At 41.2% G+C, this 17,777-nt stretch overlaps 1 protein-coding gene across 1 annotated transcript in view; it reads left to right on the top strand.

Moving 5' to 3' along the window:
* Nucleotides 1–17,777, top strand: part of KIAA1109 (KIAA1109 ortholog) — a 236,674-nt gene that overhangs the window by 99,011 nt on the left and 119,886 nt on the right. The window contains 7 exon segments of the mRNA XM_030564256.1: nt 787–963; nt 2,207–2,335; nt 8,665–8,784; nt 12,044–12,324; nt 14,886–15,136; nt 15,677–15,935; nt 16,414–17,257. Of these exon segments, the coding sequence (XP_030420116.1) occupies nt 787–963; nt 2,207–2,335; nt 8,665–8,784; nt 12,044–12,324; nt 14,886–15,136; nt 15,677–15,935; nt 16,414–17,257 (2,061 nt within the window).

Here is a 17,777-nt window from a genome sequence, read left to right as displayed (position 1 = left end):
GGGCAGATACTTAAACAAGACCATTGCTTTCCCAAAATATTATATAAAGCCTATAAGGAATTATTGGTTTCAAGTGGTTTAATCAACCTGTTGATTACATCAATTTTATTTTATTTTTACCCACTTTATTCTAAATTGGTTTGTTTGTGTATTTCAAGGTTTTGCTTAGTTATTTAATTCACTAATTAAATAGTACTCAAGTAAGTAAAATATATAATATTGGAAACCGGTGTGGCTTAGAGGTTTTTTCCCCTGGTGCAGAACCTGAGAAGTCCCCAGTGTAAACAAAGAAGGCAACTGGCCCACCTAGCATTGCTGTATAGTCCTCTTGTAACTGATGCCCAAACACTGCTGCTTTTTGAGGGAAAGTCAACTTATGTATTATCCATTAACCATTTATGTATTAACCCACCATAAGCAACGTGGGTTCTAAAACTTTGGATGGTCTGGGGTGGAGAATGTGAGCCAGTTAACATAAAGGATAACCGGTTTCTCAGAACGAATCTATACTCACACTTGTTTTGTCTCTTATTTATCTGTTTAAGATTTGCAAATTATTGTATGGCCCATTGCACGTGACATGATATAAACTCTTACTTATTTTACTTCCACATGTTAGCTGAAGTTCTAATTTTATTATTTTTTATTTTTCATTGTGTAGACAACAGTGGGATTTTATAGGTCAGGATTAATGTCAAAAAAGTATCTTTTGATGATTGAAAATTACAAAGCCCTGTGTAGTTATTCTTTGAGAATAGTAGTCTTTAATTTACTTTTCCTCAACAGCGACCCTCTGTGGATGAACTACTTAGAGAGGGCCATATCAGTCTGTCAGGTCTGCAGCTACGAGCTCATGCTATGTTTTCAGCAGAAGGTCTGCCGGTGGGAAGTGATACTTTAGAATATGCCTGGCTGATCGATGTGCAGGCTGGCTGCCTTACAGCTAAGGTTACAGCACCACAGGTATGTTCTAGAAATGCTAGGTAACATATTTAGTACAAGGCTTTATCTGTGTATACACATTCCTTTGTTGCAAAGCCAATATAATGTGATCTTTTTTTGAAGGGGCCAAGTGTACGTAGGCTCAGCCCAACTGAGATTCATTTGTGGCTAAAGTAACTTGAAATTAAAGACTCTGAAAATTCAGTTTGAAACACCAAACTAGAGAGGGAGAATCTCCATGTAAAATCTAAGATTGAAGTATGGTGTGTGCGAAGGTAGAAAGACAACTGAGCATACAGACTAGCACTGCTTGAAGTTTCAAGTGTAAGAGCCATCTGTGTTAATGTCCTGAAATTGTCCTGATTTGAACTGAATAGTCTTGCAAGTATATACTGTTACTTATATTAAAAGGATATCCATAACCATAATATTTAAATGCACTTTAGATGGCATGCAACATTTCCCTGCAAATAGGAGCATGTATATTGTTACTTTGTGTAACACTGAACAAGCATTAATGATAGGAGACAGGAAAAGGTAGCAAGTAGACTAAATGCCAGGGAATTGCAGTTAATTAAAATCTTATTTTAAAAAGAGTGCATTTTACATCATGCTGTGAAAGAGGCCAGGTTCACACTACATCTCATGACGATACATTTCAGAGATGTGGGTCCTCTGCCTCTACTTCCAAACTGTCTGGGATAGACAGCTAAAGTGTCCCATTTCGATGAGTCGTTGTATGAGAGGCAGTTTGATATCACTGGAACCTAGGGTATTTGGAGTAGTATGTTAAAGTACGTTAGGGAACCTTTAGTGTGTCACCACCAGCACCTATACGGATTAATTAATGCACAACATATTAGTGAACTTTAAAAATCACATCTCTGCTGAGTGCATTACCCTACCATGTAGACAAGACGTAGGATGAGCTTATAAGTTTTGAAAAATGAGCATTCAGTTACATAAAAAGAAAAGTGTTTCCCTAAAGGGAGTTCATTGCTTTAGAATTGGCTAAAATAAATTGGTTTCAAATAGAGATGAGTTTTGATTTTTGACAGTATACTTTGCCATTCATGAAAGAAAAACTGCAGAAACTTAGTTTATATGTCAAATCAGAAAAATTACCATAGTGGCTATCTGGTAGCAAAAATAAAGCTCCTAATAGTTTTTTCTTTCTCAAGCTTTGCTAATGTTCTTTCTCTGAACTCTGATAGTTTATTTTGAATACTTACTGTATTCTGATCCTGTTGCTGTTTGCTTACAGCTTACTTATCTTCTGGAATGGGGACAGATGTTTATGTTTCATGTAATGTGTCGAGAGTTTGAACTGGAAAGGCCAAAATCTGTAATAATGTGTCAGCATGGAATTGATCGTCGGTTTTGTGAATCTAAGGTAAAGCTTCATCAGTTTCTAGCCTGCAAGTTGGTACATTTACAATAGTATATTGCAATACTATTTGAATACAACTTTAAAGTATCTGAAAGTAGAACAGAGCTATAAATGTAGTTTGGAGCATGTAGATATTTTAGTTAGCCATAATTTGCTAAAGGAAATAATTGTGCTTCTCTAAGTGATGAGCCACATGGAATTCTTTCTAGGTACACACACACCCCAGGTGCATAAGATCAGATTCTTTTGGCAACAGAATCTGTGACTGTTTCTGCACCCTAGATGTCCTCACTCGTCTCCACCCCAGGGCTTAAAGGGAGGGGCGGGCTCAGCCATCTCTCAATTCCTTCTTACCACCATGACAGCAAGATGGAACATCTTTAGTGTCCCCCTAATTCGCTGTGCACTGTGTAGTGAGTAGTTAGTTTTATTGCCTGTTGGCAACACACACAAATATAAATTCCTTATTTTACTCAGGTTCTCATTTTCAGGCTGTTACACCCCAATCTCTGCCACCTTGTAGAGGGACTCCAGCAAAATGGCAGAAGTGAAATCTCTTGGGTTTAAATCTTGCCCCTAATGTGAAGCTTCAGGGACACCTGATGAGCACTCTAGGTAGCGTTTTTTTCTAGGAGAGTATATAGGTACCATATGTCACTCTTACTCTAAGAGGACTCAAAAACTGGAAAAGCTCATCTAAAATTGTTCCTCTTGAAGTACTCCTTGGACTCCAAAAAGAAGAATGCATTTAGACTTAAGTCTTCTAGTCTGTTGTTCTGCTCATGAGTGCTTCGGTGAGTAGAGATTTTACCTTGAGATTTCTGTTTATATTGACCAAGAGGCCTCAGTCGTTTGTCCCTATTCTGGCTTTGAACTCTGATAGGATAGGAAGGAGCACCTCTCCAGCGTACAGCCAAGACATAGGTCACCCTCTTTTGTGCCTACTGATTCAGGGCACAAGTCTAAATCTGAGTCATCTTGCATTCAATAAAAACAGACAGTGACCTAAGAAGGGCTCCTCTGGTACTAATTAAAAGAATGCTGATGCTGCCCACAAATGTGGATGGCAGTCATTCAGTACTGGACTTTCAGAACTCAGTGCCTTGGTACCTGGCACTTCTGTACAGGCAACCTTGGAATCATGTTCCTTGGTGCCCAATGCATCAGTACCTAGTGTGGTGGTAGTGAGGGCATATTTGGTACTTGAGTGATTTATCTCTGGGCCCAGTTTTGGCATCTCCTTTCCTTGAGAGCTTCAGAGTGGTGATAACTAGGCCACCAGGTACTGAGCTGTCGGTACAATGGTAGAGGCACCTCTGTTACCAACTTCACCCTCTACCCAGTTAGGGAGGACACAACAGATCCAGGGCATTCCTGACAGAATGGCCACTCCTTTTCTTAAAGGGAGGTGCAGCTGTGTTCATGTAAGCCTGCATCTTTGTCTCCTAATTTTACATCCACCGTCCACCCAGGAGGCCATATAAACCAACATAGCAAGGTCAATTAGTGCAGCATCTGATCCTAGAAAGCAGGATAACAAAAGTAATGTGGAAGAACAACTTATCTTGGCTGCAGACAAAGGGGAGTAAGATAGTCTCCGCTCTGTCAGGAGGACATGGTACTCTGGACTTGGTGTATTCTGAATCAAATCACACTAGTGGCACTGCACCTTCTCAGCCTTCAGAACAGCTTGGCAGGTCAACTTAGTAGGTGGCTCTCAGACAATTGTGAGTGGTCTGGTCTGTCAAAGACTCAGTCCTGCAGAACATCTTTTGCAAGCTGGGATTCCTTGGAATAGGCCTGATTGCCACAGACCTCAACAAGAAGTCTCTGAAGTCTTGCCCCAGAGGGCGTTTGAGTCTAGGCTTGCTAATAGATGCTTTTCACATTCCTTGGTCATTGGGACATATCTGCCATTGTACTGATCCCCAGAATATATTAGGGGTTCTGAGGAAACTGAGGCAAACATAGGACTGATGATTGAACAGGCAGTTCTGATATTCAGATCTGATGATCCTCTTATTGGCCCAGCCCAACATATTCTCCCTTGGGTCAGATCCTATACCTAATGGAGCTTTGGTACATCTGACTGCCAGGATGCTGGCTGGCTGACGTCTACCGAAAGAAGCTATGAAGCTGAGATTCATGTGATACTGTAAAGCAGGAAATCCTGAAGTAAAAAGCTAAATGGAAGAGATTTTCTATTTGGGCATCTCAGTACCAGCTGTCTCCCTGGACATCGCCCATTTTAGCAGTATTGGACTATTTGCTAGCTCTGAAACAGCTCCATAGGGCAGTTTCTGTACATCACCTCCAATCCAGAGCAACACAATATTTTCCCATCCTTTAAATTCCTTAAAGGCTGTATTCATATTTTACCCCCATTTCAGAAACCCTCTCCCTTTTGAGACCTCAACATAGTAATATGCAGAATTGATGGGTCCCTCTTTGTAACTTGTCTCCTTTACTACTTACCTATGAAGACTGCTTGCTTTTTTTAGTGAACATTATGTCAGCACAAAGGGTAGAGGAGATGCAGGCCTGCATGGTAAGTCCCCTTTATACAGGGCTGGTGCAACCATTTAGGCAACCTAGGCAGTCACCTAGGGCGCTAGGTTTTGGGGGGCAGCATTTTCATCGGCAGCGACCGCGGCAGCCGGATCTTCGGCCGCCCCGGTCGCTGCCAGCATTTAGGCAGAGGGAGCTGGGGGAGGGTCGCCTGCAGCAAGTGGGGAGGGGTGGCACACAGGGGAACTCCCTGCTCCAGCTCACCCCTGCCCCGCCTCCTCCCCTAGCATGCCGTGGCTGCTTCACTTCTCCCACTTCTCAGGCTTGCGGCACCTAAGCTGGTTGGCGCCGCAAGCCTGGGAGATGGGAGAAGTGAGGCAGCCATGGCATGCTTGGGAAGGAGGCGGGGCAGGGGTGAGCTGAGGGGGGGGTGCCTCAGGGTGCAGGGTGGGGAGCTGCTGCGGGGGAGGCACCTCAGGGTGGAGAGGGGAAACTGCCGCGGAGCAGGGGGGAGGCGCCTCAGGGCAGGGGCTCGGGGAAGAAGGGGGGCGCAATGTGTAAGTTTCACCTAGGGCGCGAAACATCCTTGCACTGGCCCTGCCCTTATACAGTGTTTTGTAAGGACAGGATAGCTCTCAAGCCTCATCTCAAGTTCCTTCCCAAAAGTGTTCCATAATTCTATTTGAACCAATTTTTTCAGGTCCCAGTTTCTTGCCTAAGGGCTGGTCTACACTACGCATTTAAACCGATTTTAGCAGCGTTAAACTGCTTTAATGGCGCACCCGTCCATACTACGAGGCCCTTTATATCAATATAAAGAGCTCTTTAAATCGGTTTCTGTACTCTCCCCAATGAGAGGAGTAGCGCTAAAATCGGTATTACCATATCGGATTAGGGTTAGTGTGGCCGCAAATGGATGGTATTGGCCTCCGGGCGGTATCCCACAGTACACCACTGTGACCGCTCTGGACAGCAATCTGAACTCTGATGCAGTGGCCAGGTAAACAGGAAAAGCCCTGCGAACTTTTGAATTACATTTCTGTTTGCCCAGCGTGGAGCTCTGATTAGTATGGGTGGCGATGCAGTCCCAAATCCAAAAAGAGTTCCAGCATGGACTGTGCGAGAGATACTGGATCTGATCGCTGTATGGGGAGACAAATCTGTTCTATCAGAGCTCCGTTACAGAAGACGAAATGCCAAAGTGTTTGAAAAAAATCGCCAGGCTACAGAGTGCTGCGTGACAAGCGTAACGGAAAGCCAAAGAATCAAATGGAAGCTCATGGAGGGAGGGAAGGGGTACTGAGGACTCCAGCTATCCCACAGTCCCCAGCAGTCTCCGAAAACTATTTGTATTCTTGGCTGAGTTTCCAGTGCCTGTAGGTTCAAACACATTGTCCAGCGTGGTTCAGGGTATAGCTCGTCAATTTACTCCCTCCCCCCACCATGTGAAAGAAAAGAGAAAGAAATCGTTTATTGACTTTTTTCGATGTCACCCTATGTCTACTGAATGCTGGTGGTAGATGCGATGCTGCAGCAGTGAAGAGCAGTATCCACTCCTCTCCCCTCCCTGGTGGCAGGCGGTACAATAAGACTGATATCCGTCGTCACCATCAGCCCGTGAGTGCTCCTGGCTGGCCTCAGGTGAGGTCGGCCGGGGGCACCTGGGTAAAAATAGGAATGATTCCTGGTCATTCCCGGTAGATGGTACAGAACGGCTGGTAACTGTCCTCATCATAGCAACTAGGGGCTGAGCTCCATCAACCTCCTCCCTTTCCTGTGTAAAGAAAACATTCTGTACTGCCTGGACTATCATAGGAGCAGGATGCTGGGCTCATCTCCTTTGCACCGCTTAATGTCGTGCCTGGACTGTCATAGCACCGGGAGGCTCTCTCCCCCTCATTTTATCTCACTAACAAGTCACTGTTTCTTATTCCTGCATTCTTTATAACTTCATGACACAAATGGGGGGGGACACTGCCATGGTAGCCCAGGAAGGTTTGGGGAGGAGGGAAGCAATGGGTGGGGTTATTGCAGGGGCACCCCCCGTGAATGGCATGTAGCTCATCATTTCTGCAGGATCTGACACGGAGCAGCTGTGCTCTCTGATACACTGGTCCTCTAGCACACTTGCCCCATATTCTAGGCAGGACTGACTCTATTTTTAGAAACCATAAAGGAGGGATTGACTCGGGAGTCATTCACAGTTTTGCCTTTGTGCCCCCGGCCGACCTCAGCCAGGGGCACCCATGATAACAGCAGACAGTACAGAATGACAGATAACCGTCATCTTACTGCCAATTTACAATGGCAGCAGACGATACAGAACGACTGATAACCGTCTCTGCTATCATGCAAAAGCAAACGAATGCTGCTGTGTAGCGCTGCAGTAATGCCTCTGCTAGCGGCATCCACTACACATACGGTGACAGTAAAAAACAAACAAACAAACAAACAAAAAAACTGAACGGACTCCGTGGTTGTCGTGTTATGGCGTCTGCCAGAGCAATCCAGGGAAAAAGGGCGCGAAATGATTGTCTGCCGTTGTTTTCCCGGAGGAAGGGATGAGTGACAACATTTACCCAGAACCACCTGCGACAATGATTTTTGCCCCATCAGGCACTGGGATCTCAACCCAGAATTGCAAGGGGCGAGGGAGACTGCGGGACCTATGGGATAGTGACGGAATAGCTACCCACAGTGCAACGCTCCGGAAATCGACACTAGCCTCGGACCATGGACGCGCACCGTCGAATTAATGTGCTTAGTGTGGCCGCGTGCACTCGACTTTATACAACCTGTTTTATAAAACCGGTTTATGTAAAGTCGGAATAATCCCGTAGTGTAGACATACCCTAAGCCTCATTCCAACCCAGGGGAAGCTGAGTACACTTGATGTATTAAGGCATTGACATATACCTTAACAAGACGAAAACATTCAGGGACACACCTAGACTGTTTGTAGCCTTTTCTAATAAACTTAAGGGTCAGGAAGTATCCTCTCAGTGATTATCTAAGAGGGTCTATGAAAATGTAAGGACGTTATAAATTAGCCAGATTATATCCACCTAATCATATTAGAACTGATTCTGTTTGAAAAATATCGCTATTCTGGAAATTTGTAGGGCACCTCTGTGGAGCTCTGTCCACACCTTTACAAGACACTACTCTTTAGTACAGGCTTCCACGTCCTACGCACAGTTTGATAGGGCTGTCCTGCGGTCATTTTTTAACTAGGACAACAACTGCCTACTTTCAAGCAAACCAACAATTGCTTGTTACTCACCAAGAGAGGAATCCATGTGGACTATCAGTTGAATAAAGAATGGTTACTTACCCCACGGTAAGGGCAGGAGGTCAGACTTAAATGATCATGATGGTCCCATCTGGCTTTAAAGTCTGAGTCTAACTTGGAGATATGTTGTCCACATAGAATCCATGGTCTAACCTCCTCCCCTGTCATTAAAGTGTCTTACACTAGGATTCTGTATTGGTGAAGGAAGTGAGGGAGGAATGGTCCTGCTCCACCCTTTATTCTCTCAGGTGAAGCGGGTACAAGGACATCTAAGGTTCAGGCAGGGCCCCACTGGCACTGCTAGTCAAAAGAATCCAATTTCATATGCATGGGGTGCATTCGCACCACGAGTGGAATCCCATGTAGACAGTATATCTGAAAGAATCAGTTACTGTAAGGCAAGTAATCATTCTTTTTTTTGTCTAATTTGTCCTCTGTTAAGTAGGAAATTGAAGTATGATAAGGAAAAACCTGTTAATATGAAATTAAAACTCTAACAAAACTGAGTGCTTTGTTTAAATATCTCCTGTAGATGAACTGTGTTCCTGGGCCATGTCCAACATCTGATGATTTAAAGTACACTATGACACGCCTTGCAGTAGATGGAGCAGATCTGTATGTTGTAGAGCATGGTTGTGCCACCAATATAAAGGTAAACATATTTTCCCCCTCCTTTCTGTGATAATTGCGATAATATTATTTTTCTTTTTCTCTCTGCTGAATGAGAAAGCACTTTCTGTATTTTACACAGACTAAATAACTGAATTTATTGTCTGGAATGTTTGTTCTGCAGTAGTGCTTATTTTGAAAATTAGATTAAAAATATATTTAAAAATTTGAATAGTCGTTGGAGGCTTGAAGCTTTTAACCTCCCGAAGTCTCAGTTTCAAAAGTGACTTTTTAGGCTCCGAAGTCACTTAGGCAATTTTTAAAGTTGTACCATAAGTCCATTTCCGTGTCCCATAATAAGTTTGTGCTAGAGCTGGCAACACAATGCAGGCTTCTAAAGTAATAGACCATGGGTCAAATTTTCAAAAGTATTTTAGTTCTATTTTCAAAATGTTTCCAATTTTCCACTAAATCTTCCCTCTCCCTCAAAATATATGAAGAATAAAAATATTTCCCTCTTAAAAGTTGAAAAGTGTGATTTTGAAAGTTGGTATCAGTTTTTTGGAGTAGCCATATTCTGGAGGAAATTTGTTTTTATTTTCTCAGTTTGAGAGTTTGAAAATTGGGTTTGAACATGTACAATAAATGTTGTAACTAATCTTGCTAACCTGAGCATCTGAGGAAAGATTGGTGAGCAGCTGCAGCTAAATTAGCTTTCACTGACCTGATTAGATGGCTAGGTGTAAATCTGATGCAGGAGTTAGGGGCTTATAGGATACAAAGCAAGGGCTTCAGCAAACGTTGTTTTGTGGAAGAGAGGGGCTCCCTCTTGTGCATTTCTGCAGAACTGCTAGATTTATGCCTAGTCAAAGAAATAGTGTATGATTATGTAAAGACTGTATTGTAATACATAGATTCAAGGTGGCAGAGTTGAGGGTCTGCTTATGAGCACTCTGCATGACAGTTCTTGAGGTACCTGGCCTCCAGTGAGAGAGAGACTTGCTTGTGCTTAACTGAGTGTCAGTTCCATGGTGCCTCCAGTCTGTTAACCCAAAGGAAATTGTTTGGGTGGCTATGTCAGCCCTTATTTGGCTTTGCAAGTTAAAAATAGATGTACCTGAGTCCATTGAAACATTCCCCTCTTCAGCCCCTTCTTCGCACGCTGAACACTCACAGAAGTACCAGGTCTGCTGCCCACAAGGAGACAGTGTACACGTCAGCTTACTTGATTCAGCTCAGGATCAGCACATAATACACATTAGTTATGTATTTATAGTGAAAACAATAATAAGTTTATTATCAAGATGGAGATTTGAGAGATGGCGAGTAAGGATAATAGGAACAGGTTACTTATAACACAAGTATAACATGCTTTCTAGGGATTACATTGAATTTAACAGGTTAATCTTCTGTCTAAGACATTTATCTCACGCCACATATGCTCTGCAGCATTTCAGCGAGGACTGGTTGTGATCTTGTTGCATGAATGTAGTCGCACTGCTCAAATAGTTTCCTAGGTGTAGGATAAAAGAAGTGTGTTCTTACCTTCTCCTTATATTCCTCAAAATTCATTCTCTCCCCCTAGAGATAGGACAGCCCCATGAGGTTCATTCCCCAGTGCCCTGTCCCTCTGCTGACATTCCTCTGTTGATTTCATATGTAAATAGGGCTTCTTTTATGTTGGCTTCCAATGCTCAATTTACATGTGAACCTAGAAATAGGTGAACATATATCCTTTGTATGGCGGAAACCTGTTTGTCAACTTTGCCTTGATACAGACTTTAGAAACATATGTTCATTATACATATACAACATCTTACATAATATCTGTCCATACATTTCATAACAATATTAATGATCAGCATGATCCTGGCTCTCATGTAAGGCGTTACATGATACTCTCTTTGGTAAACCAAATGTACATACCAGGACCAGGATATTCCTGTAACCAGTTGGTATTAAGGGGTGTAGTTTGGTTCTTTTTAATGGTAAATAATTATATGGATTGCCAATTGATACTAATTAAATGAGCTGGGGAGATATAGGGTCCTTGTCCCAGAATCAGACTGCACAGAATTAAAACTAACAATTTCAATATCTTGTAGAGAACCCTGGAGTATATGGCAAAGACATTCACACTGACGGCAAAGCGAAGTCTTAGCCACTTTTATTTAAAACAATCAGTGAAGACAAGAAAGCTCCAAACCACATAAACAATTAGCAGTCATATAGTATTAGGAATATCTTCAGTGTCATCCCTGCATATGCTCATATACTTACTTTAAGATAGCTGTCGGACCATTTTATGTATGTAAGGGTCATAGGCCTACTTTGGTTTAAGCAAGTTGGCATCAATAATGTCTTACAGGATACAGGCCTGTAGGTTCCTTGTGTTACTTCCAAGTAAAGTAAAAGGCTGAGCTGGCTCTATAGCCTACAGAGGTTTTAGGGTCAGACTCAACTATGCAACTTTATTTCTCTGTCAACAAAGCTTTGTCATTGATTAGTGTGTAAGTGCTTCACAAAGTAATATATTGTTGTATTCAAAATAGATATCTAATATCCATTCTTTCTGGAGGCCATGTAATAGCATCCTGCTATACCCAAAATGAGGATTTTCACACTCAGCCTGTACTCAGATTGCTATTCTTAGTACACAGTTTGCAAATTCCTTGATTTTTATGTCAGCATTTCTCAAACTGGGGGTACTAATCCAAAGAGGGGTTGCAAGCTTCTTGTTGGAGGGATCATTGTATTGCCATCCTTACTTTTACACAGCCTTCAGTACTGAGTGGTTGGAAAGCGACAGCTGCTGGTTGAGAGCTCAGCTCTGAAGACCATGCTGCCAGCAGCAGCGGAGAAGTAAGGGTGGCGTGGTATGGAAGAGGTCATCACCTTTTTTGGGGGGTCATCACAGCCTGATATATTTCCAAAGATGTCCCAGCAAAAAAAAGTTTTGAGAACCGCTGTTTTAGGTTATACTTACGAAATTCATAACACTTCTAACCATCATACATGAATCATAATATTCATTAGAAGGGTACATTTTTATCATCCTTTTACAAATGGAGAACCTGAGGTAGAGAGATCTAGTGATCCATCCAAGGCCACAAAGGATATTGATTTCACATGTGTGGCTAAATGTAGTTCCTGACCAGTAGACCAGCCTTGCGTCTTTCTTTAAATAATATACAGATTTGTATCTTTCTGGGACTGCATTATGGGGTCCTGCAATTAGTTTTAAATGACTCTTGTGGTTGAATCTTTAACTATTCAGATATTCTTTTTAATTGCATTTTCAGATGGGTGCTGTACGTATTGCAAACTGTAACCTCCACAATCAGTTTGTTGGAGAGGGTGTAAGTGCTGCTATCCAAGACTTTCAACTGAGACAGTACATTGAGCAGGTGAATAACTGCAGAGTTGGTCTTCAACCTGCAATACTGCGAAGGGCATACTGGCTGGAAGCTGGGTCTGTCAATTTGGGACTCATCACTGCTGATATTGCCTTAGCTGGGGATCATCATTCTAAACATGAAGTGCAGAGACATTTCTTAGAAACACATGATAGCAGAGTTAAGAGGTAAGTGAAATTATTGTACGAGGTGAGGTCACCATATTTCATATCTTTTCAGATGATACATTTATTCATGAGGGTGTACTTTTTAAGTGCTGACTTTTATACATTTGCTTAAAAATTAGATTGTACTCACTTTATAAGTAGGTAGATTGCTGAGAACCACCTGTGTATGTAAGGTGCTCAGAGGTCATTAAGGATTGGGTTGCCAACTTCTTGGATAACAGAGAACTGAATGGTTTTTGTATTTTTGGCAACGTGTAGAGCAGTGATGTAAAAATAAAGAGAAGCAAATCAGTTTTTAATTGTTGGCCTAAGTAACAAAGATAGGATCATATACTGCCTTCAATCCACACTGGATCTCCCACTGATAACAGCATAGATTTATACAAATATTAATGTAAAATATGGCCCTGAGGAGATAACTAAGCTTTCTTTTAATAATCTGCCATACAACATCAATGAGTGAGAGGGGAAAAATGATGCAAGTCACTTTTATGATCACTCCTATTTTTGCCCTTTGTTTAGCTAGTTTTGTTTTCTGTTGTTAGATGTTTGTGTGCAGTCACAGACCTATTTTATACATAGTTACTTTTAAAAAAAATCTGTTTCTCGGAGTGTCACAACTAAGCTTTTGAGTTAACATTTTATTTGGATGAATGAGGGCAACTGACAAATCCTGTGAACTTGTTTCACGTTATCAAAGACCATGCTACATTAGGCCATATTTTTGAATGTTTTCATAACACTAAGGGCTGCACATGTATTTTTTTTAAATGAAAGCATAGATTGTGGAGAATCTGGACCAGTCATGAAGGCTATTTAGATACAACCAGCAACCCAAGTATTTAACATCACTAATTCCGAGAATTGGAGTAAAATGCATTCTGAAACTAGACAAGTGGCAAAATCGACTGAATTCAGTAATAATAAAATTCATTAAAGACCAATCAAAAACTTTGTGTAAAAACAAACTGTTACATATTTGTTAAAACAAATCAGGATGACTCATTAGGAGGTGATAAAAAAAGAAAATTGTGGTGATCATGGTATATAAATGGAAAAAGAATCAACAGTGCAATGAGGTTGCTGAAGAGACTGGGACCGATCTTCAGCTGATATAAATTATCATAGCTCTATTGACTTCAGTAGAGTTATGACATTTTACATTAGATGAGGATCTGCCCTGCCACTGCCATACACTGTAAATGTAAATACAAAGGTAATTACTTTTCTCTTGTCTGAGCTGATTACACCTTAACTAGGCTGCATTGTTCAGTGCTGGGTGCCCACATTTCATAGAAGACATACAAATTAGAGTTCAATGACAAGTGGCAGATAAACTTTGAATAATAAAATCTGCTACTTGAGGAAAGGCTTGTAACTGAGTGTATTTAGTCTGAAGAAAAGTCCTTGAGGAGACCCAGAACTTTATACAATATAAAGAGTATATATTATCTCCTTAGGCATATAGGACTGAGCAAGAAATTATGGAAATACACTGCAGTAGGGAAAATTTAGGATAACATTAAGGAAAAGCTGAAATGGGGTGGGGGGCGGGAAGATGGATTGCTGGAATTGCCACCAGTTAAGATGTTGAAATCTAGAATATGTAGAAATTAATTTTAGGAATCAATCCTGCAGTGAAGAGACTGGGACTAGTTAAACATACACTTATGACTTTTCCATGATCAGATCATGTGGTTACGATCATGTGGTTACTATCTACAAGTAATATAAAAATACAGCTTCTAAAATGGCCTCAGGATATGGGTATAAATTGGACACTAGGAAGTTTAGACTTGAAATTAGATGAAGGTTTCTAACCATTAGAGGAGTGAAGTTCTGGAACAGCCTTCCCAGGGGAGTAGTGGGGGCAAAAGACATATCTGGCTTTAAGACTAAGCTTGATAACTTTATGGAAGGGATGGTATGATGGGATAGCTTAATTTTGGCAACTGATCTTTGATTATCAGCAGATAAGTATGCCCAGTGGTCTGTGATGGGATGTTGGATGGGATGGAATCTGAGTTACTGCAGAGAATTCTTTCCTGAGTGCTGGCTGGTGAGTCTTGCCCACATGCTCAGGGTTTAGCTGATCGCCATATTTGGGGTCGGGAAGGAATTTTCCTCCGGGGCAGATTGGCAGAAGCCCTGGAGGTTTTTCGCCTTCCTCTGCAGCATGGGGCATGGGTGACTTGCTGGTGGATTCTCTGCAGCTTGAGGTCTTCAAACCAGAATTTGAAGACTTCAATAACTCGGACATAGGTTAGGGGTTTGTTATAGAAGTGTATGGGTAGGGTTCTGTGGCCTGCTTTGTGCAGGAGGTCAGACTAGATGATCATATTGGTCCCTTCTGACCCTAAAGTGTATGAGTCTATAAGTTGACACAGAATGGCATCAAAACTCATCTTCCTTAATTGTATAAATGAATCCATAAAATGGGAGTTGGTATGTAAAAAAGAGAGACACATTTTGAATCTTGGTTTCGCACTGTGAGTTTAAATGTACCTAAATCTCAGTGCAGTATTACTTCTTGTTTTTTCTTTTTGTTTTCCTTTGCATAGGTTGTGGTTTTTGTGGCCGGATGATAATGTGAAGAACAAGAGAAGCAAGAACAAGTGTGGATGTCTTGGTGGCTGCCGATTCTTTGGTGGCACCATAATAGGACTAGACTTCTTCAAGCTTGAAGAGATGACGCCTTCAAGCAGCTCTGCCTTTTCAAGTACAAGTGCAGAATCTGATATGTTTTATGGACAGTCTTTATTGCAGCCAGGAGAATGGATTATTACCAAGGAGATGCCCAAAATTATAGATAGTAAGAATAAAATGTGTACTACTTAGTATGCAGTTTTGTCCCACTTATTGAAAAGTGTAGATTCTTAACTGTACAATGTACTTTATAATTGATTCTGGTAAATGAGCAGTAAGTTATTACTAAATACTGTGTATGTAATTCTACTATAGGTCGTACAATAGAATGTGGTCTGATAAACCTGTGAAAGTGGAGAGTATGTACTAAAACACAATGGGTGCTAATCCACCCAATCTGTTGCGGGTGAGGTTGACAGTTGCTTTCTTGGTAATATGCAGTTTGAGGACTTTACATCCACTAATTATCTAAATTGGGCATCAATCAATGGAGTTTAGTGTTTTGCCTTTTAACACTTCTAGCTGTCTTTATACGTTTTTGTCAGTGCAATGTGTATGTATGTATATGTGTATATATATATGTATGTATGTATATTTGAATGTTACTTTTTTACGGGTGGAGGGAGAAGAAACTATTGTAATTCTTAATTCTTAGTGCCACAAAATGTTCACATTTTTAATTGATTTCTATCTCTTTTGTACTTAGGTAAGACAAATGGTGTAAAAAGAAAAGATTGGGATTGCAGATCTGTGGGTATAGAAATAGAGAGAAAGGCCCAGCACCTGAGTCTGCAAGTACCATTGCGATCCCATAGCTCCTCCTCATCTTCAGAGGAAAACAGCAGTTCCAGTGCTGCACTTCCCTTGCTTGCAGGTGAGAAGGAAAGCCCTTCTTCTGCTACTGAAGATCACATGGGACAAAAGGAGTTTGTGTCTGGCGCAAAAAGAGAGGATGGTCATGGAAGGTTAGTACTCTGTCCAAGGTAAAAATGTATTTGTACTCTTAAGGATTAATAATGCTGAGTCAACAATGCAAAATTCAGACACAACTGATGATTTTTTACAGTAGTGCTGAAAATAATTTGCTACTTTGAAAACAGAAGTTGACTCATTAATATTGAATTTTCTGATCTTGATAGAAAATCTAACACGATGACAATAGTATTTGCCTAGACATGCCTCATTTGTGCTTTAATCAGTTTGAAGATGGCCTCAGTTTCTACAAGACCTTGATACGGTTTAGTATGCATGCTCTGTATTGTGAAAATAATTTCTTATACGAATTAGATATTTTCTTTGACAATTATAATTTCCTCTTCTATGTTGATGAAAAGTGCATAGAACTCTTTCTTTAAATGTGTATTAATAATTGTCAAGATTGGTGCAAATCTTACATTGCGCATACTAAACCGAAAAAACAATTGTTCTTTTTTCTATTTCTAGTACTCCAGGAGAAGTTTCAGGAAGCAGTCCTGTGTCTCCTAACAACCAAGAAAGGTCTGTAGGACAGTCTCCCCTCAGGTCTCCTTTGAAACGGCAAGCATCTGTGTGTTCTACCCGACTTGGGAGCACCAAGAGTCTTACTGCAGCATTCTGTGGTGACAAGCAGCCTGTTCCAGTTGGTGTTCAGTTCAGTAGTGATGTCTCTCGCAGTGATGAGAATGTCTTGGACTCTCCAAAGCAGAGGAGAAGCTTTGGTTCTTTTCCATACACGCCATCTGCAGATTCAAATTCATTTCACCAGTATCGCTCAATGGACTCTAGCATGTCAGTGGCTGATAGTGAAGCCTATTTTTCAGCAGCTGAAGAGTTTGAACCAATAAGCAGTGATGAAGGTCCAGGAACCTATCCAGGGAGGAAAAGGAGAAAAAAGCAAGCCCAGCAAATCGAGTATAGTAGAGGGTCAATCTATCACAGTGTAGAAGGACCTCTAACTAGTACAGTCCATGGAGAAGCCAGTCAAGATCCAAAGACTTTGCCAATAAAGACTCATGCTTCACAGGCTTCATTTGTTTCAGCAGTGGGAGGAGAAGATGAACTTGTTGAGCACATGAATATCATGGAAGCTGAGAAGGCTGTAGAAAGTGATCAGATAACTTCCCAACAGCCTATAATGACCTGCTACCAAAGTTACCTTACCCAGTTTCAGGTGGTCAACTGGTCAGTAAAGCATCCAACAAACAAAAGAACCTCAAAATCTTCCTTACATCGGCCTTTAGACCTTGATACCCCAACTAGTGAGGAAAGCTCCTCGTCTTTCGATCATCTTTCTGTTCCAACTTTTAAGGTATGGAAAAAAAAGTGAAGAAGGAAACAAAGTGGTCTAGAAAGGCTAGAATGTGCTGTGTTTAAAGAATTCCTATTAACTTGGTCAAAGGAAATTTTAAAGTGTTTGCTGTTGGTTACTAAGGGTTGTGATCTCTGATATTAAATCCTTAGAAGAGGAAGAGTTTGTGAGGTAGAGAAGAATAAGTTAGTGTTTGTTTGAATAATTGAGAGTAATTACTGTACTCAGAAATGCTTTTGAATGACATCCAGCAGGATGTGATTTGTAGTGCATTTTCTTACAAAATGTGCTTACAGTATACTTGATTAACTCCTCCACAAAAGCTTAACACTTCAGTTAGTTGTGGGTAACCCTACTGTGTCATGTAGGCTGTGAACAGCTCTACATCAAAGTAAAGTTGAGAATCAGCAGGCATATTAATATAGAACTTTGAGTAATTCATTTAAACTACGATATAAATCCTTGAAGCCCTTTGCTGGGCCTCTCTAGTGGCCCTGCTCTCTAGCTGTGCAAATTCAGC

The sequence above is a fragment of the Gopherus evgoodei genome, chromosome 5 (assembly GCF_007399415.2).
Source record: "Gopherus evgoodei ecotype Sinaloan lineage chromosome 5, rGopEvg1_v1.p, whole genome shotgun sequence".
Taxonomy (NCBI): Eukaryota; Metazoa; Chordata; order Testudines; family Testudinidae; genus Gopherus; species Gopherus evgoodei.
This window is presented reverse-complemented; position numbering and strand designations above follow the sequence as displayed.